We start from the raw sequence: 24083 nt of genomic DNA, 5'->3' as shown, positions 1-24083 counted from the left end.
GTTAATTGCTGCATTTGGAAATACAGCACGCCATTTGTTTCTCATCCATATGTTTAGAAATAATAATTCCATTCATCTGTATCCCAAATTTTCATACATTTTTTGGTTGAGTCACAGTTTGTTGAAACAAAATTACACCTTGAGACTTTATAGTTTCATAATTTTTCTTTTAAGCTAGAACTGCATGTTGCAATCATTTGGCTGAAGCCCACTAAAAAAAACCCAAATGGTTTGTTTGTGGTTGAATCATTCAGGCCTGTGTAAGCTGTAATTTAAAGCTGATGTTGTTATGTAAGTACTACTGTATAAATGAGGTTTTTTCAGCTCTATTCACTGATACAGAGCAGAGTTATTCATAAAACACTGCATGAATTTTAATGACTTAGTTATCTGGATTTTTAAAATATTACTACATCTGGAAAGCTTTACAGTTAATGATGAGCTGTTTAGATATCTTGGAGAAGAGCTCTCACTGTCCATGGTAACAAACAAGCACAGGGACATATGTGATATTCTGTCCCTTTGTATGGGTAAGATTCGGTAATTAAGAAATACCCTTAATTTGGAAATGGGGTGGGAATTTTCCATCAGAATGAGCTGTTCTGCTTTAATTGCACTTATTGCTCATTCAGAGAAGGAAAAAGGGTGTCATGACAGCAGAAGGTAGCTGAGTAAAGTGCTGGTAGCTGAAGAAGTAAATGAGAATTCCTTTTTAACTCCAGCAATGGATGTCTGCAGTCTTTTTTTTATTTTTCCTCTCTTTTTTTTCTTCTTTTTTTCTTTTTCTTTTTTTTTTTTCCAGTGATGATAAATTTGTAAGCTAGCTTCTGATGGAATCACCAGCTTTTTGCAATGAATGAAGCTGCCCTTTGCTGTTTAGCCTCCTTTTTCCCATCACCCCTATTGTGATTGCTAACAACATGTTAAGAATACATTATTAACAGTAATGCTATTGACAAAATCTCATTTTGCACTTTTTTTCCTGGTGTAAAGAGGTGTAATGTACTTCTTCAATATGCTTTCAAGTCATTCATTTTAACATACGAAATTAAGATATTTAAAATAGACTTAATTGCCATTTTTAGACTTCTAAGAGGTAAATATGTAGTTCAGATCAACTAGCACTCAAGATGATGAGATCTGTAATTTCTTCTCAAGCTGTTTGTTTCCTCTTGTAGTTAGTAGTGGGAATGGTGAGGTCTTAAAGCAGCTTCTGTTCCTGTCTGTCCTTTGTCAGCTTTATCAAAAATGTCTGAACTTGAAATATGTTATTTTAGCCAACAGAAAATCTGTTGTAATTGTGCTGTGTTCCCTTCCGCAAAAGGAAAACAGGAAGCTTTCTCATCCTTTTATTGTTTGCATGAGTAATAGTTTTTGTAAGCTAGAAAATGAAAGGCAACTGCGTGGGGCTTAGTCTGAACTCAGAAGATGTGAATGAGCAGGCTCCTGTCAGCCTGTTGAAATCAGCAAGTCTGTGATTCTAAAATTTCTGTGGGTCTCAGGCCTTTAACAAACACTTTTATTTTCACACATATATACATATATTTGGGGAACACAAGCCCTGTCTCCCTGAGTAAGGCCATATTCCACACGCTTGTGTCCTTATGGAAAGTGAAATTATAAGCAATCAGTGAAATGTCACTGCCATGCTTCAGGACAGATTTTGACGTATTTCCTATTAATTAGAATAGGACTTCTTCAGAAATAAGAAACTAAAATGTCTGCTAATATTCGTCTCTACCTGTTACCATTGTCTGGCTCAAATTTTTTTTTTTTTTTTTTTTCCTTCCCCTTTCTTGTCTGACCCACAGCTTCTGCTGTTTCTTAAAGCCTTTACTGAGACGGAACAGACAAAGCTGGCAATGCTTTCTGGCATCCTGTTAGCCAATGGGACTCTTCCTGCTACAATTTTAACAAGCCTCTTCACTGACAATATAGTCAAAGAAGGTAAATTTCTATATATGATCTTTTTTCTTACCTTAGTTTTAATAGGAGATGTATTTTATTGCAATATATTTTATATGTTGAAAGCCTGTAACTGTACAACAGAAATGGGTATTTTAAAGCAGAAGCATATACAGACAGCAATGGCCAACATACTTCATGAAATCTAATAAAAGGGCAGTCAAACATAGGAAAAAAGCAACAAAAAAGCAAGAACAAACTCCAAAGGATTTATGTTTTTTGGAAGTTATACATGTGTGCAAATTGTAGAATATATGTAGCATTGCGATACTATAAAAGTGTGAAGTATAGCATCTATTCCTGAGACATGTCTACTAGCATTTTTTCAAGTGTTGCCAGTATCTTGTGCATGTGAGTGTGAAGTAGGACAGAGAGCACATGCAGGCCAACTGGATATTGCAGAAGAAAAAAAAAATTCAAACCCTCATTCTGCCTTCATACCAGTAGTGATCAGTGATTGATACACTTTCCCATGGACTTGTATTTACCATATGCTGAGTAACTGTTCTTTCAGTCTTAGGGTAGAATGCCTTTTTGAGATTACTTTTTTCCTCTTTTTCTGAGGGTTTTTATTTATTTATTTATTTATAGCCATCTACTTGGAGTCCTGATTTTCCAAATGCTTGCTCAACAATGTCTTTCTCTGCCAGTTACTGACTACCTGGAATAATTGCAAATAAACTGTCAGTGTTGAACAGTTTTCGTGAAATCTTTTTGGTTTTGTTAAAGACTTATATTTTAGCTAAAATGTATTGTAACTTTCATTAAAAAAAAAGTATTCTAACTTCATGTTCTCATTTGCAGCATGCTAACCATTAGATTTGTTTTCTAAATGCTGCAGAAAGAAAAGCCACAGCTGCAGCTTTGCTCTGTCATCACCCACAGCTTTCGGAATCAGAATTAAACTAGGAGAAAATTCAAACAAAAGCACTAATCCATGTCTTAGGGTGATTGCCTGAAATGTGTTTAAATCAAAGTCTGTTCCTAGTTATGGGAAGACAAAAGGCATCTGAAAACTCAAATTTTTAAAACTCAAGTAATTTGTTATATTTTAAGTTTAACACTTTAGGAATACAATTGTTATGTACAAATTCTAGAACAAGTTCCACTTGCATTATGAACTTCTGTTTCTAGGAGCCCTAAGCTTTTGTCAGGAGCTTACATATACTTTTGGTTCTTGGTTTATATGTATTAAAAGTGTACCTGTATCAACATTTGGGGAAATGGTTGTTCAATCAGTGTTCTGGAATAGATCTTTTATGGAAGAATAATTACAGATGTGAAGGTAATTGCAAAACAGGAAAAAGAGCAAGGCTTAAAACAGGTAGATCATATAAGAATAAGCTTGATACTTTCCTTGATTTACAAAAAACAATGCTGCAGGCAGGTGAGGTTAAAATACATGAGGAAACAATTAGGTGGCCTGAGGGAGTTGTTGATCGGCATGTTTGTATTGAATTGTAGCATTGGCAAAGAATCGACTGAAAGTGAGATAAGGGTAGATTGTATGGTCAGGAGATCTGTCAAGTTTGAGGGCAAATACCTTACTTTAAGATTACCCTTTTTCAGTGTTGTCATTACTTTTACAGTGATGTATAGATGGAAAAAAAATGTCTTTTGGGGATGGCTGATGTATTTCTAGCAGAGACAGAGAAAGGTCTAGGCAGTGGTGGAACCTCATCAGGGTTAAGTGTACCCTTCTTGTCACCCATGCTGAAAAACCAGTGCAAATGCAAAGAGCAGCTAACAGGTTAATCAGTAAAATGAATGGCTGAAGTTACTTTCTGCAAATAGGGGGGAAAAAAACCCCAGAAAAATAGAAGAACTATTTAAAGGAAAAGACAGCGGTAGCACATGAATAGAGTATAGGAAGTGGCCGATGATAAACTTGGGCTGTAAATTAGAAGTAAGTTTGAAAACATATGCGGTTAGTGAAGCCCTAGAACAACCTCCCTCTAATATTTGTATTGGCATAAAACTTCTTTTATTTTAAGCTAAAACTTGAAAAAGGGTTTAGGACATGGGTATTGGGACAGTGCTTGGTGACAACAGAGACCAATCCATTCAATTTTGGTATTGAACACATAAGCACGTGTTGGATATGCTGAACTTTGTTTGCAGGTTCAGAAATGACAGGTGGAAGTTATGCCTAGCTTCCCTGTTGGTTGACCAGGCTTTGTCAGCCTTGACTAGTCAACCTGCAGTACTTAAGACTGCTGCATCACGCTGGTTTCACTTGGAACCTGCTGTACAACATGTAAAACAAGCCCAAAGTAGTATTTGCAGGCCTGTCTTAGTGTGGCATTGCGCATCCATGGTTCCATGTAGTACTTCACTAAGGATCGTGCCTTACGACTAAGCTCTTGAAATAAGGTTGCCAAAACTGTCATAACAGTCAAGATCTGTAATGAATGTTAAAGAAGTTTACACTGCTCTGGGAATAATCTCTTCTGTTCTTGTTTGATGACTCATTTAGTCAATGTATCCTAGAAATAAAAAGAATGGATATCTATCTATAAAGTGACTAAGAATGACGAAGCTACTTCCTCCCAGTAGGTCCCATCTAGCTCTCAGAGCTTCAGGACTGTTTGGAGGTGAAGCAGAAAATTATAATGACTGGCTGTAGCATAGTATACCATTATCATTGTCACCACCCTCAACAGCACTGTAAATGTTGATATGAGAGTAGCACGGACAAGCATAACTGGCCTGCTGGCCACAAGGATGAGCTGGGTCTCCATCTCTGAGACCTTTCAGCTTCCTTCAGCTCCCTGCACTTGCCACTTGCAGCCAAGAAGCTGCAGCAGAGCTGTGGTGGTGCTGCTCTAGGAGATAGGTGTGGGGCTAATGGTTTCTTAGCTCCCCTGGGAAAGCTACAGCTAGCAGAGGTAGAGTTTGTTTGATTTAACGCACAAAATACTAAGTTGTGCCTTGAAGGAATTTTTCCCCTTAAAATAGTATTTGTGCCTGGTCCTGCCAGCTACTAAATGCCTCCTGGGAGGATGGGGTACCATCAGTTACCTTGAAGTTGAAAAGTTATTTCACCCTATTCCAGGACTTGCTAAAAAGCCCTCTGAAGATACACTTTTTCGGGTCTTATTCCTGACTATCCTTTATTATTTTGTGCCTTCATCTCCTAACTGATTTAACGCATAATTTTTTTCCTTTTGCATTGGACTTGCTCTGTAAATTGGGGAGGTAGGAAAAATAATTGCAAAGAAAATCTTTGAACAATTGAATGGAGATGGTTGACACAGAATGAAAAGATTTTCAAACAATCTAGCATACTTCAGAAAATTAATACTGCATTAAAGAAAAAAAATGAGCATTTCAGCTCTACGTGTTTGGTCCTGTTGCCATAAATGTGTTTTCGTTCCATATTCTTGTAACCATTTTGTAACCTTGAAATTCTTATAGCTATCTCTAATTCATGTTGAAAATTGCTGAAGCATGTTTTGTGTTTTTTGTCAACAGGGATTGCAGCCTCTTTTGCTGTAAAGCTTTTTAAAGCATGGATGGCAGAGAAAGATGCCAATTCTGTTACCTCTGCTTTAAGAAAAGCCAACCTTGATAAGAGATTGCTAGTAAGTACAATATATTTTCAATAATCCTTTTCTCTCCTTGGGAAAGAGAAGGAAATAAAATGTAGATGGTAGTTTGTTGTAAGCATGTTACTCCCCCTCAGACTGTCTTAGCATTTTTTGAATATTTTGAATCACAGCAATAGTTATGGCCGTAGCATTGATATGGGTTCAGGAATATTAAATATCACATGTTTTCACATTCTGTCTCTATTTTTCCTGTAGTTAAATGCCTTCTGAAAGACTGTATATAGGGGGCTTGGGAATTACTTAAACGTTTGGTTTTTTTCTAACCACTAACAAAACACACACCACCAGCAACTGTGCGTCAGGACTTTTATTTTTTTGAAATCTGGTTTACTTTTGTAAATAATAAATAAAGTATAAAGGGTTATGATTAGAATGTAATTTTCCAAAGCAACAGTGTTTAAATAGTACAGCGAAAGCACAGTAAGCTAATTTTCTGCAGCAATAGCCATCTGGGTAGCATAAATGGTCCTGCAGTGGTGACGGCAGACCTGGTAGGAGCAATGCAGGAAGGCTTTTCAGCCTTTGGACTCAAAACTTGTGTTCTGAGTTTGTAGCAATGGCCTGAGGTAATTACAGTATATATGAATGTGCAGCAATGTCATGTGCCTTTCTTTCCCAGTGTCTTTCTGAAGATCAATAGGTTTTTTTTAATCCTCAAAAAGATCGCTGCTGTGATAATCCAATCAAATGCACTACATCATGTGTATTGCTGTCTGGAGAATTTCGGCAGTATTTCCTGTTTCTACCTCAATAATTTATCATTAGGCAAGAATCTTTCCAAAGTGGAGCAACCTCCCACACCCCTTCATCTCTTCAATTTGTATTTGATTTTAAGAGTCCAAGTCATAAATAATTTGCCATAAAGCTGGGAAATGGGCTAATAACACTTTTTATTAGAGGGGAAAAAAGCAAACTGCATCTTACTTCTATTTCAAACTTGACTGACTTAAGCTTTCAGCTGTTGGCTGTCATGATGCTGCTGTATTAAAGAACTATTAAGTATCAGATAATGTTGCCTAGTTTAGATGCCTTCATGATAGTTTCCTCTTAATCTCATTTTCAGTAAGTAAACAGATTGAGGGTCTCTAGCTGCTTTGTAAAAAAAAAAAAAAAAAAAAGTGCTATCCATCCCACAAATCATTGTTAGATACCAAGAACTGGATGGTAAGCAAATGCCACTCAGTCCTTGCCAAGACAGGGCATTTGCTCTAGCAATTTTTAAAAATAATTTTGACTTTTCTAAATAGCTGGACTTTCATAAATCATAGATTGACTGTGTCTTTGAATTAGAAATGCCTACAGGAGCTAATGTTAACAGTACATAGTGGATTTTGTGATTTTTGTTGAATGATGCATTAGTGGTAATCATTGCTCAGCAGAGTAGCAACATCAGGGCAGGGTGCCTGGGCCGTATATGTATTGCTACGTGTATTTTTCTTAAGACGTAAATGTGTGGATGCACTGTGAGGGCATGGTGAATGTGCTTTGCATATAATGGCTTTACCATCTATTCCTTTGTACTTTACCTACAAGACTCTTGGAATCTGGAAAAGGTATAGTTTCTCTGAGGACTATTTTGAGCGACATGTTAAGCTCATAGCTGTTCATAAGTACATGCACTTCATGTGGAGAGGGTGTTAGGATTTTTGCGTAACTGGCCATGATTTTGCCCTCCACTATAATAAAACACAACATTGTGAATGAAGGGTTGACTTTCCCAGTGTTAATAGAAGCATTGACTTTTTTTTTTTTAAGTGCAGTACTAGGTAATTCCCACTGTTCATTCTTAAAAAAAGTTCTTTCCATTCTGTCAAGAGTCACAGTTGATTATTTATTTAATGGAGAGCATTCCTGTCTTTTTAGGAACTATTTCCAGCCAACCGGCAGAATGTGGACCATTTTGCCAAATATTTTACTGAAGCAGGTCTAAAAGAGCTCTCAGATTTCCTTAGAGTTCAGCAGTCACTGGGGACTCGTAAAGAACTTCAAAAAGAGCTACAAGAACGCCTCTCTCAGGAATGCCCAATTAAAGAGGTAAAGAGTGCAGTATTTACGACTTCTGTTTATATAATAATAGTCAAAGACTTAAATCAACAGTAGGTACAAAGGAACACATAAGCACCTCAAAGATTTCCTCTGTTTTTCTTTAAATTATTTTAATTTATTCATCAGTTCGCTCGGTGCTTAAGACTAAAGCAACAAAACATCCTCTGGATTTGCAATTGCAGCTGACTATGGGGTTTGGGGTTTTTTGTTCAGTTATACTTGATGAGAATGTATTTCATTTAACTGCATTAACTGCTAGGTTGGAGGGGAAGGACAAAATTTGTAGTCAAGTAATACTAATGTCACTAGATAAAAACATGCTATATGATTCCTTTTTATTATTCTTGTTCTGATTTTGTTTCTTATTACTTCAATACCGTGGTGTTATTTGTAAATGACTGCAAGTATTTGGTAAGTCAGCATCATTTCTGTTTGATTGCAAATGTTGCTTAAGACAGCAGTTTATTTCCTGCTCCAGGTAGTGCTTTATGTAAAAGAGGAAATGAAAAGAAATGAGCTACCAGAGCCAGCAGTGATCGGTCTCCTGTGGACCTGTGTCATGAATGCTGTGGAATGGAACAAGAAAGAAGAGCTTGTTGCAGAGCAAGCCCTCAAACATCTAAAGGTGCGTGCATGGGTGAAGAGGGGAAGGGCTGCTGTGAATTGACAGAATACATTCTACAGCTGTCAAGTTTTTCCCTGTTTAAATCCAGGAGATTTAGAGTTTTGAGGGCTGACACTGAGCACACCAAGCATTGTGCATAGTCCCTTCTACTTCAGGCAAATGAATGCAAAATTGAGGTAGTTCAGATTATCGAATGCCCTGAGGCTTACAGTGCAGAGAGCCAGAGCAAACTGAGGCGATCATAGCCCGAGCGCCTCTGTGTTGTGCTTTCTCAGTGCACCGGATCCTGAGAGACTCCTTGCATTGGGGACAATGGTAAGCAAATGCTTAGACTCAGCTCTGCTCAGACCTGACTAGTAAGCCTGCAGGGAGTGCCTTTGCAATGTCTTTGCCAGAAGCAAAGAAATTTTGGGAGCATGGTGAGGCAGCATCTGTGCTGGCTTTACACAGAGCTGATTAGATCCAGGTAGGACTGCTGAGCTCAGAATCTGTGAAATGGTTATTGCCGATGTTGACTGTGGGAGCTGGATACTCAGCAACTTGTCAACTAATAAGCCAGGAGCCGGCTTGAGAGCATGTGCACTGTATAGTGTGGTTACTCTCTGATCCAGGTACTGTCCTTGTGGATGAGAGAACTGAATGCATAGAAAGACAGGCTGTAGTTTGCGAAGTGATGACAGATTGCAGTATAACAGTTGCATGTTGGTACAAAAACTCTTATGACTTTGAAGTGGGAAGAAAACCCAAAACCTAAAAACAATGCAGAGGCATCGGAGCCGTTACTGCGGTTGGTATTCCTCATCTAAGTCTAAAGGAATTGTGCAGTGCAGGACACTTGAACTGAGAACAGAGGCAGAGAGGCTTTCCAGCAGAATTAGTCCTTTTAAGCTGGTAAACCATGAGCAAGAGAATACTCCCGTATAGCCAGGGCTGCGAAGATTTGCCCTAAGACAGAAGAATATCTTTACGGTAAATTCAATCTTAAGCTTCATCGAATTCCTTTCTTCTTCATATTGGATGCCTCTCCATACTTGGAGTTCCCACATTGGTTTAGCTCCTACTTCTGCTGTCCTTTCATCTGAATTTGGTTTCCCAATCAGTCATCCTAGAAATGTAGCTGCTTGGGATCTTGTGTAGTCTTTGATGGTAAAACTGAATGCCTTGAAGTCTTCTCAAGCAACCCAAATAGCAGTAGAAAGATGAGATAGTTTCCAGAAGGAGGAGAGAAATTGTTTTTCTTGTTCTTTTGATGGAAAAATTGATCATATCTCTTTGACTTGTAACAGAGTATCCATTGACATTTATTGCCTAGTACTGCAGGGCAAGTTAACAAACACTTTTTGGAATGTTTGAACATTGGGAAAAGAGAAACATAGCTGGCTTTGTGCAAATATTGTTGACTGGATGCTCAGGTCCATGCATCTCACTGACCAAAGCCATCAGTTATGTATGTAGCCCCACTAAATTAGGTAAGGTATCTTGCCTATGTAAAATGGGCATCTTTCTAGCTACATCCACTGTCTAAAAACAGGACAAATTTGTATGGGGTATTTACTATTTGCCCTTACAGGTAAGATTTTAACAGAAGCAGTAGGAATAGAAATTTAGACTTTGCTAGCTGCTGCTTTACATTTCAGTGTTCAAAAATGAACAGCATTTGTTTCACATCCTTCCTCTATGGATAGGTAGAGACAGATCTTGGATTCCTCTCTTTGGTCTCTCAGCTGACGCAATGTGTGAGCCAACTCCAGAAATCAGATTAATGCTGTTAGCATGACGCAGAGTGTAGTTCCTGTGCCCTCCTGTGTGTCGACATGCCCTGAAACAATCATGGATTTGTTTCGCCCTAGTGGCATGAGTCAGGATGCGTATGAATACATACGTGACATGGGACATGCCAGGGGGTGGGATTTATTCTTGTATGGCTGTACCTGACAGGTAACTTTCACAAAGCACACTTCCCAAAGCTTTGACATCTGGGTACCAGTCTCTTGAATTTATTAGATTTCTTTTGGTAAGCTGTATACAAGAGACCCCTGAAAAGACATGTCAAGGCACAGAATATTGACCTAGTTTACAGTTCTTAATGAGCTTAACTGGATGAGCGGCTTCCCAATGGATGTGGTCGGCAGGCATGGACCAGTAAATGCCACGTGTGCCATCCGCGCGGCAGGACTGGCAGGAGCTGAGCTCTGGAGGAGACAGGGCGAGCTGTTGAACGCTGAATCTTACAAGATAAGCTCTTCATTGTCCCAGTGACCTCACTCTGACACTGGGGCTTAGCCCCTGGGCCACCTCCAGCCCAGAGCCGAGACTGCCCTGGGAGGGGAGGATCCTCCAGACAATTTGCACCACAGGCAAGGCTGTGGTGTGAGCTTTATGACACTGCGGCTGCTGACCTGCTGCTACCAAACCTGAGGCAAATGGAAAATAATGCCACTTAGCTCAGCCAGCAGTGAGAGGAAGCTAATTTTATGGTTCCTTAGTCAGACAGACACTTGTGAAACTTATGACTGTAAGACTGTACCAGTTGAGGAGTGAGAGGGGAATGGGAAGGGAGTCAGTCAGATGTGGCAAAATGAAGGTATCTTACTTCTAAACCGAACAGATAGGGGGTTTATTATAAATTACTTAACGCTTACAGACCGCAGCACTTGACAAACCTGTGGATGGGAGTGGGTTCTGCTGAGGCTATTAAATAAACGAGCTGCAATGTATATTGCCCTGCCTCCCTGCAACTTGCCTAGATACCAGCAGCATGCCTTTAAGGGCCAAAAGGGGAAAAAGAGGGAGCCTTGCGACCCAACGCCTGCACAAGTTTTGCAGTGTTTTTACCAAAACAGTAACGTTGTTTCTAAAGATGTGGCTATACTTGCCAGAAGTGGAAAACCTCAACCTCTGGTGTTAGCTACATCTAGTAATTTCGCATAGTTACTTTGTAAGGGAGTTTCTTCCAAAAGTAACAATACTGTCTGCCTGCCTAGCTGCTCTTGTTACAGTTGCTGTGCGGTTTCTTGCTCTTTCTTTGAATTAATAGCTGATAATTCTTTTGGAAAAGAGATTCTGGACCAACCTTTCAAATTTCAGTTGATTTTCATGCTTTTTAACGGTTTTTTTTGCATGGATCATGTTGAATAAAAACCTCAGGATTTAGCCTCTTGTAGAGAAGTCCTGAAGTGTATGTGCTTTTGAACGTGTCCTTCAGTGCTGCTGGTGATGGATGGTTGGTTACCTGGCTGCGTCTGTTGGCAGCCCTGGTCGCACAGACCAGAACTCTGCAATATGAGGCCATTGCAAATCCAGATGAAAAATGCCAAACTGAGAGCATTGCTGAAAATGATGAAGAAAGGCTGAACTGATCAGTGCAAGAACAATTTAAATAGCAACCTTAATGTACATTTGGCTGGGGGCTCTGAAGATCAAGAGTAATTTGTCTTCCCTTCAGCTCTGAAAAATGCTCTTAATATTACCTTAAATTTAAGATTGCAGTCTTAGCTGAACTTGTCACAGGCTAAGAAGAAAGGAAATTGGAGAGATATGGATACAAACACTGTAGGTTTTTAAGGAGAGAGTGAACAGGATATGGTTCCATAATGTAATTTTTAATGTGAAGATCTGAACTAAGAGGAAAAAAATTGCATAACAAAAAAGTTTTTGCTTTATCTTTTATTATATTAATAAATTCCAGGAAAAGACAATGAAATGTACTGCTACTGTCTTGTCAGAATAACATTAGTAGTTAATGCTGTGCTTTGAAGACATTGCTGTTTACCAAAGCAAAGGTTGTCATGATACTCTGATGGTGATAATGAGAAAAAATAATGATGATTGATCACAGTTAACCTGAAATAATTAAATTTAATTCAATTTCCTGGGACTTCTGAAACCTCTGTGAAACTAGAGATTTGTATTTTCATGCACTTCATCCTTGGGTGTCTTATGTTATGAACATCCATAAAGCATCACTCATGAATCAGCAGCATACTACCTTGTGAAATGTATGAACAGCAGTATTCTAAGATATGGACTTCATAAATTGATTTTACAAAATCCAGTATCTATAAGTGGTACTGAATTTTAGCTCACAGCATGCAGCACATCTTACAAAAGCGCATAGACATTTATGTATATGCATTGTATGTGTTTAAATACAAGCAGCAAGTAAATCTAAGGTTTCAGTGAAACAGATTTTCAGGGGTGAAATTCATGATGCATACATTAAAAAATGTTATTTATTTTCAGTATACTGACATGCATTTTGTTTTTTGCCCTCTCTTCCTTTCAGCAATATGCCCCCCTGCTTGCTGTGTTCAGCACTCAAGGCCAGTCAGAATTGATTCTTCTCCAGAAGGTGCAGGAGTACTGTTATGACAACATCCACTTCATGAAAGCCTTTCAGAAGATAGTGGTGCTCTTTTATAAAGGTAAAAGTCTCTATCCACTGTTGTATATTATGCGTGGATTCTCTATGCCAACCACTCACCTATGATGTAATAGGAAACAGACATTCTCTGGGTATTGCATATGAGAAAGTTGTGTTGGGATTGAACTCTGAAATACCTTATGCTTTGATAGTTCAAAGGAGCATGTGGCAGCAGTAAAAGCCGAAACAAGCCCTTCTCTCTCTGTTGCATTTATCCTGTAGTCAAGAAGCACGAGCAGGATCCAGGCACCATCCACAGTCTGTTCAAGTGCAGTTTAGTCCTTGTATAAAACCAGTTCTAGGAAGACATTTCTATAAATTGCCACCAGATTTGAAAAGTAGAGTAGAGCTTAGTTTTAAGAAACCTTGGAAGTGCAAACCCTCTTGGCAGGAAGATTTTTCAGGGTTGGTTTGGTTTTGGGTTTTTTTGTTACTCCCTCCCTGCCAGAAGGAGCTTTCCTTATTCTTCTTTCCCTTTTCCTTTCCCTGCCAATTTCTTGCAGGTGCCATAGTTTGAGGGATTTAATTTTATTGTGAAGTTGACTCCTTTGCAAGTTTATTCTGATTGGGTTGTCATAGAGACTAATGGTCTTGCACTGTGTGTGATGGGTGGGTGCCAAACAGTTTGTTCTGACATTCTTGCTATAAATAGTTGAAAGACAAAAATCAGCAGGAGTAGAAACCCAATAGTGATCTTTGTTCACCCTGTTGTGCCCAGGTACATGTTCAAGGCAAACAAGTTCAGACTGTTAAAATAATTTCATGGCTTCAGAAGGCAGAAGTAAGTGAATCATGTGGATTTATTTCCATCCTTGTGTCAATGTAGTGTGGCCTCAGTGATTAAACGCAAAAGCAATACACCTTGTCCCTCTGTCCTCAAATTCTGCAATTTGTAAATGCTATTAATGACTGAGGACAAACTTGAAACTTCAACCTGCAGCAAGCACTTCATTCACTTTTCTTTGGAAAAGAAAATTCACTTTGGACATGGTGAATGAGTGCCGTAACTGCTGTGCACTCAGACCATAAGTGACGGTTAAACCGGAAATACTCTTGTGTAGGCCTCCCTTCAAAATTTTTGTAAATTCATTACTGTGTTAGCCTGCAAGAGCAACCCTGACATTCCAAATATTACAAAAAAGAAAATAAATCACTAAATTGTATATTAAACTTAATGTGCTCCAAGAACCCAGTTCCCATCTACTCTGCTCACCCCACATGCTCTTGTTCTGACTCTGGAGATGTACTCGGGCAGGCTTGTTAGGAAGGATGAGAAGCCTCAGCACTACAGGTGCTGCAATATCGTTTAGGATTTGCATGATGTCTAGAAGAGTGTTTGGAGCTACCATATGGCCTGTTGGTGGAAGCCGTGAGTTCAGCATGTCCAGCATGTGCAATACTCACCATGCCCGTATTCCTGCCTGGAATATCTCGGGCAGGCGTGCTGGAGCACCTGCCTCTGCCATCTGATGCAGTCAAGCGGTGGCACAGCTGCCAGCCCTTCCTGGCCCTGTTTAGGCTAAAGCTGGATCTGCCCTCTTTGGCAGGCTTACTGCTGCCTACTAACAACTGCTCGCCTAACTTTACAGCTGCTAGCTACAGGGCCCTTCTGAGTGCTGGACGCAGTAACGACGTCATCAGCTCCATCTATTTAAGGCAGCTTTGGAGCTGAACAGTGTCTGTTAGGTGAGGACATGCTGCTGTGTCAACCAGCGAAGATTCTGGGAGTGCTAGTCCTCCAATTCCTGTTTCTCCCACATGATGTTAACATGCTTTAACAGCTCATGGCTTTGGCTTGTCCAGAGCCATGCTGCCTGCCTCTGCTTCGTTTCAGTGCTGGTAGATCCCACCCTCTCCTTCTCCCTAGTTCATACCTATCCACTAGAAACAAACCATCAAGGCTTTTTAGAGACATACACTTTATTGTAGATAAGTTGCAGATGACAGCATTATCTTCTGTTTCCTAATAGTCAAGGAAAACAGCCCCCCAAAGCTATTAATGACTGTGTCGGTGGTGAAGGAACAGCAGATGCCCATGTTCCCCTTTCTGTTGTGCTTCAAGTGTAACCTGCACAGGATCTGGGGAGGTTTCAGGGTACCTGATAAACTTTTTCTAGTGACAAATAAAGGCATGTGAATTATCTGTGGATGGGCAGACAGAAATCCAGCTAGCTACCAGCATGAATGTGGACAGTTTATTGCTTATTACTCATGATGAGGGAGTGCTTCCTGGGCATGAAGATAGTCATCAGTGATGATAGGCACCAAATGCCACTCATGCTTTGACAAATTTAGTTCTATGACTACTCTCATCAGCATGTCCAACATCTTGCATTTAAATCCTTCCCATATTTCCACCATAAAATAGTCCTTGGATTACTTTCCTGGGAATTACCTAGAAATACCTAAACTTATTAACAGGAACGGTGGGGCTTATTAGCACCTAGACTGTCTTGAAAGTCTGTGTTCTTTTTTTAATTTTTTTCTTATTCTGTCTCTAAACAAGGAGGAATATCCACTTTTCCCCCAGTGAAAGCCCAAGCCCTGGTTTCCCTTACATGGTAGCAGCTTCTTACCGGCTTGTAGGTATAATCTGCAAAAGCAGTTCTGTAGTCAGTTAAAGCTTGTTGAAATTATTATTATTACTATTATTATATCATCTTTGTGTTCCTGGTACAGTATAGAGAAAAGTAAGCTGTACAGTTCTTTTCTGATTCCTGGCTATGATGTTGCTTCTCTGGTTATCACTTAAAGCCAGTGCAATTGTAAATCCGCCAGCTGCATTTTGACCAACAATCTAAAGGCCAATTGCAGAATAAGAATTACTGAATTCTTCTGAGTGACACGTAATAAGTTTGCCAGCCTCCTTGCTAGTTATGCTTGCACTGTAAGATGTATGTTGGTTTTTAGTCCATTACATGTTGCAGTGTGTCCCTTAACTGTGGGTAAAATAAGCATTATTAGATTACATGCAGTATATCATATTCACTTGCAGAATCTCTTTTCTTTTAGTTTGGGTCCAACCTGGAAATTTCAAATGGGAAAACTTGATGCTATTGAAATTAACAACCATTCCTTTCATAAGGATCAGAATTTCACCCTTTGAACAGCAAACACCCTTAGCAGGCACAAAGCTTCTGTGTACTTTTGCATTAGAATTCAAGACAACATTTACAAAATACTAAAAAAAAAAATAAATCACAAGTACATATGTAGTAGTACTCTGGTTTGCAGCAGCATAATTAGGCCTCAGAGATACTCTTCTGCAGTACAGAGATGTTGTAACCAAACAATGCAGACTGTCTTCTCAAACACTGCAGGAATCCTACGCTTACGAGAACTGAATCTTCAAGTTCCACTCGATACACAGGTTTTGTTTTTTGATGGAACACAATTATCTTTAAATATCTTCATTATTCAAGTACTTTCTTTTGGTACTGGATGCAAAATTTTCCCAGAAATACAAACAAACAAACAAAACCAAACCATGAAGACCGTAACTGTACTGTGGGTGATATTCCTTGCATTGAAAGAGCCCTTGCCTTAAGGCTCTTTCCTCCCAACAGTTAGCTGCAATAGAGTTGAATTTTGCAGATTGATGGACTGTGATGGCAGCTGACAGGGTGTACTTTTTTTTCCCTTTACTGCTGATGGCTATGCAGTTTGAGTTGAAAGCAGAAATTCATTCGAACTGGGTGATTTGGTACAAAGCTGAGACCAGAACTTCAAGTAACTTTCTAGTCAACCCTGTAGTAAAGGCACTGGGTTCTTCAGTCTCTCTGCTCTGCAGCTTCTCCCTTTCATGAGGGACGTCCCTGGAGGCTCTCACCGTGGGTGGTTTGAGTGGCAGTTGGCTGCACCTGCAGGAAAACCAACTCTCTCAGGCTAATGTCACCTGGGACTGCAGTGAAAATGATGTGCACATGCCCACAAACCACAGTGTTCAGCTTCAGCTGTTAAAATATATCTATAATCAACTTTAATGAGGAATAACTATATATATATACAAAATGAATCATTCCTTACCTCCTGCGGTCCCCCCCCCAGTGTTCCCATTGCTTCAAAGCAACCTAGAGGTATGATTAACTACACCCTGTCCTGCATGATTGTTTAATTGAGCATGTCTGTGCTGACAGGAGAATATCATCTCTTATGAGCACTGGAGGCATGAATGTATTACAAATAATATTGCTTATAAATGAAAGGAGAGTCGCAGTTGTCCTTTTTGTAGTTGAATGCATTTTGTTCTTCTCTGTTAGTGTAGGAGGCTTATTGCTATGGAGTTATATACAGGCAAATTTTTCATCTACCTAACTTGAGAATGTTTTAATCTTCAAGGCATACAGTGAGATTACATGCTGCTATTACCAGGTTTGGGGTTTTGGGGAGGGATTGAGAAGTTCCCCCTTCCTCTTTGGCAATAAACCCACTGAGCTTACAGTCTGCAAATCAAAAAAAAGAAACTTAAATCCTATTACTCTTGGACTGAGATATGCACCTACCTGGAGGCACTTCCTTGTACAGTGGACTGTAATGCAGCAACAGGCAGCTGCTTCTATACAGCAACTTCGTATTTTTAAAAGTCCACAATGCCCAAGAGCTAGCTTGAGTCCTGGGAGGGGATTGCTCTACTCTTCCTCCCTGCCCCCAAAATCTTTCCTGATTTTCTTTGCCTGTCCCTAAGGATCATCATAAGTGTCACACCCTGAGTAGTTCTGCAGATGTAGTCATGTGAACTTCAGGACTCTGTGGTGAATGTAAGCTTTTTACATGCAAGGATTAAACTGCAGTTTTGTGAGAGTCCGTGTGAAATATTTTCATGTTTGCTAAATGAAAATCCTGATTTGTTAAATGCTGTAATGTGTTTGAGCTGCTGCTAAAGACTACTGGCAAGTATTTAATAACATGTTTGAAACCTCTTCCTAAGCTCCAGTGCTTCTGTTACATTGGAGGAAAAGTTCATTGTGGTGGGTTGTGATTTCAGGGAGATACGGCTTTATGTGCCACTTGTAGGGTTCACTAAGTGCAATTTTAGGTGTACTGAAAAAAGCCCAGAGCCAGTGCAGTCCTGTTTTCCCTGCGTTTTCAGCTTACCAGGAGTTGCAGAAAACTGCAGAAGAGGTTTTATTTTGGAAAAGTGCCTGAGACAAGGTAACTTCCAGTCACACGCACTCACTAAATTCCAAATTTTCAGGGAGACTTCATATTCAGTTACTGTTGGATGTCTTGGGATAGTTTTGATTAAGTTCAAATGTATCCCTGATTGCTTCCATCTGTTTATTATTCAACAGCATATGTGAAATGTGTCTACTCTCTCATTTGATCAGATGCTTTGGGGTTTTGGTGCCATTTATTTCAGTTTGCCTTCTTCCCTGCCACATCTGCTATAAACTTTAGGCTGAAGTGAAGGTGGTGGTCAGGGTTGGCACTTCAGCCACCCAGTGGGTGAGAAGGCACTGAGGAGCTCAAGGAAGCAGTGAAGAACTCAACATAAATGTGTTGATTTTGCAGAACAAGGGAGAGTGGTTTGTTCAAAGACAAAAAGAATGGAAATTTTAATGGGATGTAGGAAGTTGTCTTTAGTCTTTTTATAGAACAAATATAGAAGATTTTATTTTTTTTGTTCTTGCCTCTTGCATTATGTAACTGCCAAAATGCTGTTGTGGATCCCAGATTTTGCCTCCACAGCCATCAATTACTGAGATACTTGGCTTGGCTGGATCGCAGGAGCTTTGTTCCTGGGGCTAGAGATCTGTTGCTAGACCTCAATTTGCATCTGTTGGAAACAATAAGTGTCCTTGCTGTTTATTAGGATTTCTTTATTCTGAATCATACTCAGCCTTATGTTCCCTCACTGACAGTTATTTTGTTCTTGATGCTTGACATAAAAATGTCAGCCGTGCTGTCCATCTGAGCCGGTCCCTTAAAATGGGTGGTCAGAATAGTGACCTTAAAACTTATTAGCTAAAACCAATATAAAACTCTAGGGACAACTGATTGCAAAAAATCCCTACTGGCTGTCTTTTAACTGTTCAATCAGGAGGTGTCTGTCACTTCAGATTTCTAGAACCATGCACAGTTCTGTGATCCAACAGCAAGAAAAAACATGGTATTTCTTATTGGGGTAATTTCTAAGATGTGCAGACCAATTTTTTTATCCAACCACCTTATGTGGTGTATTTAAAGCAGATGAATAGAGAACTGTCCTTTACAGAAGCACAATATTTGGTACTTTATTTTAAGTTTAATGCATTACACATTTTATTGCATCTGGAATCCCTTATATGCATCAGATATTCTGTAGTTATAGCCTAATACAGTTCATGCAAAGCTTGTTCCACTGCGATCATATTAACTTACTTAATGCTGCCTTTAAAAAAAATCTTTCTTCTCTCATGTTTAAAATTTGCTAACCTCTAAAAAATACATTGATTTTTTTACAAACACTGATCTGTATTTCAGCTGATGTTCTGAGTGAAGAAGCTATCCTCAAGTGGTATAAAGAAGCGCATGTTGCTAAAGGCAAAAGTGTTTTTCTTGACCAGATGAAGAAATTTGTGGAGTGGCTGCAAAACGCTGAAGAAGGTAAAGGTTCATTTAAAGAACTATGGTAGTGTCTTTGCAAATCAAATTTTTTTTTTTCAGATTTTAGTTGTAATAGGCATATGAAGTGTACAGACTTAGAATAGAAAACAGCAGGTGTGACTGCTCCAAATTGTTTCCATCCATGCCCAAGCCTAACAACACTTGCTGCTTTTTAACGTTTGTGGTGTCCTTATGAAGTCCTTAAGCCATCAGGTACCACTTGTCTGTAGATAAATTCTTTAAGCTTCTGCAGGGAGGAATGCTGCGCTGATGACAGCGTGAAGTACCTTGGTGTTAGCATATGCAACCTAACAGTTTTCTGTATCAGTGCCTTTTCTGCTATTATCATCTGTACCAGTGACATGAACTGACTTGAACATAGCAGTAAGCCTTCCTGTGCTACTGCAGTTGAAATTGCTTTTAGCTGAATGATCAGGCTAAGATATCTGGTCTGTATTTGCTGCTTTAAGACCATTACTGGGGATGGAAACTAGTTTCTTTAGTCCCTAACTGGTTTTTTCTTACATTCTGCATAGAAAATTAGTTTGGTTTGTACTGAATATATAAGTTATCTTTTTTGGCTTGAAAAGGAGTTCTAAATCAGTTGGAAAGATCAATCCATGTGTAATAGATACGGACATAATTATTAGTGTTCATTTGCATCCATTTAATGTAATTGATTTTAGAAATTTGGAGGGAACACATAGTAATGCCAAGGAGCAGATAAGACTTTGCAGCAATTCACATATGCAGGTAGCAGCATAAAAATGGTAGCTAATTTCATACTTGAGACTGGACTAGCAATCTTGGTCTAATTAAGCATTTTTTTCCCCTTTTAATCTTCTGCTTGTATGCCTTTCTGTTGCTCTTTATTTTTATCCTTTCCTGCCTGTCCCCTCTGCCAGATGTCCTTAATTACAAAGTCCAGTACAAATGGAGACAAAATGTTGCTGTAAGAACACGCAGATCATGTTTGCTCTGAGAAATCTGATCTAATGTGTAATATTTGTTGGCAGCAAGCCCTTTCCTGTCAGGTGAACACAGAGAGAAATACAACATGATGCAAAGTAGCTTTAGGTGACAAAAACACCATGTATGTTCCTATTTCTAAATTACTTCTGCTTCTACTTCAAAATTACTTTTATTGTATGCTATACAAATCATAAAAAAATTTGTACGGACTTTATACCTGCTGTAGGGATATGCCTTTCTAGATAGGCTGTATGATGCTGATGATTGGTATTTGCAGAGCAAATAGTTTAAAGGGTGCTTCCTGGATGATAGCAGCACAGCCTATTCATAGAGATTAGAAGAGAGAGCAAATAATGCTGATCCTCAGCTCAGATACGCATTGCATGCCTGTGCAGATGAGGACCAGAATAATTCATAGTGATCTGGTTAAAATTCTAGTGACAGATCTGTAAATGAAGACCTCCACCAAGGAGAGTAGCAGAGTAGATCTTTGTCTTCTGAAGCACTGTATTTCTTTCCAGCTAACTATTTAATCTGCCAACCTTTCCTAGGAAATACTAGGTGTGATGAAAATTTTCATTTGAATTTTGGAAGGATATCTTGTTATTTTTATAGAATTGCTTGCATCACTGTCCTTGTGCAACCTACATGAAGTGTTTTACTTTCTTTTTCTTCTAGAGTCGGAGTCTGAAGGAGAGGAGAACTGAGACGGTTTAACAAAGCACAGTCTCAATCTAGGTTAATGCCAAATGCGCTTGGGAATGCTGTACTGTTCAAGCAAAGAGGCTTTACTTCAGTGTCATACAGAAAACTATAGGCTAGGCTTTCCTTTTGTTTAGAAGAATAAAGGTTTTTAATGGAGCCCTGAGGCATTAGATGCTTTACTTGGGACTCTACCTCTGGCTCATTGTACACTAACTTAGGCAAAGACATTCAGCAAGGAGCCATATAGAAAAAGTGAAATGAAATACTTATGGACTCCTTTTTATTAACGGTCTTTTTCAGGTACTATGGTATATGAACACTCCAATTTCTGTTTATAGAACCGTTTGGTCTGTGTTTGTAGCTCAATATTGGCTTGTGTATGTGATTTGACACCACCACATTTTTTTGAATAAATGGCTTTTATATCTTAGTTTCATGGTGTTAGTGTGTATCTTTTCTAAATTTGGTCTGCCAAAGTTTTTATGATTCTTCAAGTGAAAATTACACAAGAATGTCAAGAGACTGTTTTCATACTTCTTAATCACAAAATCGGCATCCATAGTTAATTGGATCACTGTTAATCTTTATTCCCATATTTCTGTATAACTTTGGACAGATTAACCAGATTCCGTAGCAAATGTTGATTCATTCAATTTATTAAGTCAAAGAAAATGTACAGCAACAAATCTGTAGAGTCCCAGTTTTGAATGTACAAAATTGATGCAAACGGTAAGTAGAATAATATGCTGTTCTTAGTTCAGACTACACTCAGTTATTGGTGATGACTAAATTTTGCAAGAAAAAAAATCTCATTTTAGAAGCATTAGCTTCAAAACACGCATGACTAGAAGTCATTACATGTGAAATCTGAAATTTATTTACATCAGCATGATGTTACAATTAGATATTTGACTGAAATACATAAATGAATATATAAACTTCTCAAGACTCATCCTACTTTCTTTAGTATTCCCCTTGTGCCTTGATGTGATGCCATTTACAATTCCAGTGCCTGGGACCTGGTTAGGATGTTGCATAAATAGAGCCAGTGTGCAGGTTTGTACATGCATGCAAGTCTCAAAACCCAAGCCGGGTGCTAGAGGTCTGATGTTGTGGGAATACTCAGCCAGCACTCGGGATCAGAGTTCCTGGAATCCTGTGTTGTGCCTCATGGATGTGAACTCAACAGCAAAGGTCCAGTGCAGCACCATCTCCCAGCTTGCACTTTTTTTCACACAGCAGTTGATCAGGTAACAGTTGCTGCCATTTTATTTCTCATAGGTCTGGTTACTTTGGAAGTAGTCTTCTCCTGCCCCACTCTCCTCTTTGCTGTCCATGCCTCTGACCATGCTGGTGGCCCTGAATGACTAGGGCAGCGAGTCAGCTTGCTGATACATCGCACCACTCCAGTTCATCTTCTCTTTAAGAATATGTTACTTAAAACACTCTGCGTCCTTCCCTTAAGAGTTAAATCCACATGAAATATGGGTGATTGGATGAGTAAGGTTTAGAAAAGACAGGCTTGTATTCTTACGGGGGAAAAGCATGAAACAGTATAATTAACTAAAGGGGTATATTTTGTCACTAGAAACCAGTAAGTTAACAGACAGTACAGATTTTTCTATGGAAAAGTCAACACTTCAGGCAAGCCACAGATCATATGGTTGTAAATGTCTTGTCTCAATATGTATCTAGCTTTACTGGAAACAGCACAGAGCAAGTGGAAATCAAGTGCTGTTGAATGCCAGCTTTCCATCTAGAACAGCATTTATTTTTGTAACAGGTATTGATCTTTGGAAGGGGAAATACGTCATGTGGGTATTTCCAGTAACTTAGAGGAGACAGTAAGATAGTCATACTAAAAAGCAGAATTGATGCATTAGCTGCATGGTTTCCATTTCAGTCTTTGTTACTACAGAAAATAAATTTGCCAGGCACCACTGACCTGGGACCCTCTGTTCACAAACTCTGCAGCTGTGAAGTGGTAGTATTGAGTTGTCATTGATACAGAGCCACTATTGCTGGAAACATTTCAAATTCAAAATAGCGGTTTTCTAAGGTACTAATGAATATTCAGTTGGGTGTACGTAAAACTCAGGCTGATTTCAAAGGTGCTGATCTAGAACACCATGAACTGCGTCCGCGGTGAGACTGCCAGGCCATCTGCTGGAGAGAGAAATCATCGTCAGCAGCAGGCACTTTGCGGCAAAAGGCAGCAAGTCTTGGATGCTGGATACCTCTGTGTCCTCAGCATACAGCAGATATAAGCAAAGCTCTCTCATGCTCAGTGGGATCCCCTTCACTGAAGTTCAGGTACCTACAAGCCAGGCACCCCTCGAGTTGGGCTCAATGATTCTTATGGGTCCCTTCCAACCGGAGATAGTCTATGATTGCTGATGCGGTTGTCCCAGGTTCCATTTTATAGGTGATGTGTTGGAGAGAAATTCTGCGTTCGTATCATGTCTGATGTTTAGCTCCTGGGAGCCCCTCTTGGCTTGCCCTCCCCCAGCAAAAGGACTTGTTATTTTGCTTAGGCACTAAGTGTTTCTAAATGTAGTTTTCAGGAATTTTCCACACTTAATCTTTGAGATCAGTTCAGATGGGGACTTTTCATGCACGCTTGTATTTTCACCCAGCATTTCACATACATGCTGGTAACTGAACTAGGTGGGGGCATGAATACAAATAGACCCAGTCTGCATCAGACAATTTCAGTACAAACACATGTAATGATGAGGCTTTTCAAGAAATCCATAGTTTAGAAGCTGGGCAGGTCTTTTTTTATATGACTTTCTTCAGGCAAAGTACCCTTCCCTGGAAGCGTTCACAGAGTCTGCATTTCAGTTAAAAAATGTCCCCAACCCAAAGCATTTCTTTAACACTGTATTGGTTTTATGTGGCAAGGTTTTGGTAGCGGGGGGGGGTTACAGGGGTGGCTCCTGTAAGAAGCTGCTGGAAGCTTCCCCTGTGTTCGAGAGAGAGCGAGCCTATACCAGCTGGCTCTAAGACGGACCCGCCGCCGGCCAAGGCCGAGCCAATCAGTGATAGTGGTAACGCCTCTGGGATAACATTTTTAAGAAGGAAAAAAAAAAAGTTGGGACACGGTAAACAGCCACCGGAGAGAGGAGTGAGAACATGTAAGAGAAACAAG

General features: G+C 39.4%; 1 protein-coding gene across 3 annotated transcripts in view; it reads left to right on the top strand.

Annotated features, from left to right (window-relative positions):
- BZW2 (basic leucine zipper and W2 domains 2) overlaps positions 1–21362 on the top strand; it is a 59100-nt gene extending 37738 nt beyond the window's left edge. For all 3 annotated transcript variants that reach the window (XM_069774046.1, XM_069774027.1, XM_069774036.1), the window contains exons 6-12: positions 1812–1947; positions 5440–5549; positions 7440–7610; positions 8101–8247; positions 12533–12671; positions 19133–19255; positions 20906–21362. In XM_069774046.1, the coding sequence (XP_069630147.1) occupies positions 1812–1947; positions 5440–5549; positions 7440–7610; positions 8101–8247; positions 12533–12671; positions 19133–19255; positions 20906–20934 (855 nt within the window). In that variant the 3' untranslated portion in view covers positions 20935–21362. The remainder of the gene's footprint in view (positions 1–1811; positions 1948–5439; positions 5550–7439; positions 7611–8100; positions 8248–12532; positions 12672–19132; positions 19256–20905) is intronic.
- Positions 21363–24083: the final 2721 nt, after the last annotated feature.

Source organism: Haliaeetus albicilla, chromosome 2 (genome assembly GCF_947461875.1).
Source record: "Haliaeetus albicilla chromosome 2, bHalAlb1.1, whole genome shotgun sequence".
Classification (NCBI taxonomy): Eukaryota; Metazoa; Chordata; class Aves; order Accipitriformes; family Accipitridae; genus Haliaeetus; species Haliaeetus albicilla.
The sequence above is the reverse complement of the archived record's forward strand: the minus strand, read 5'-3'. Positions and strand labels throughout refer to the sequence as shown.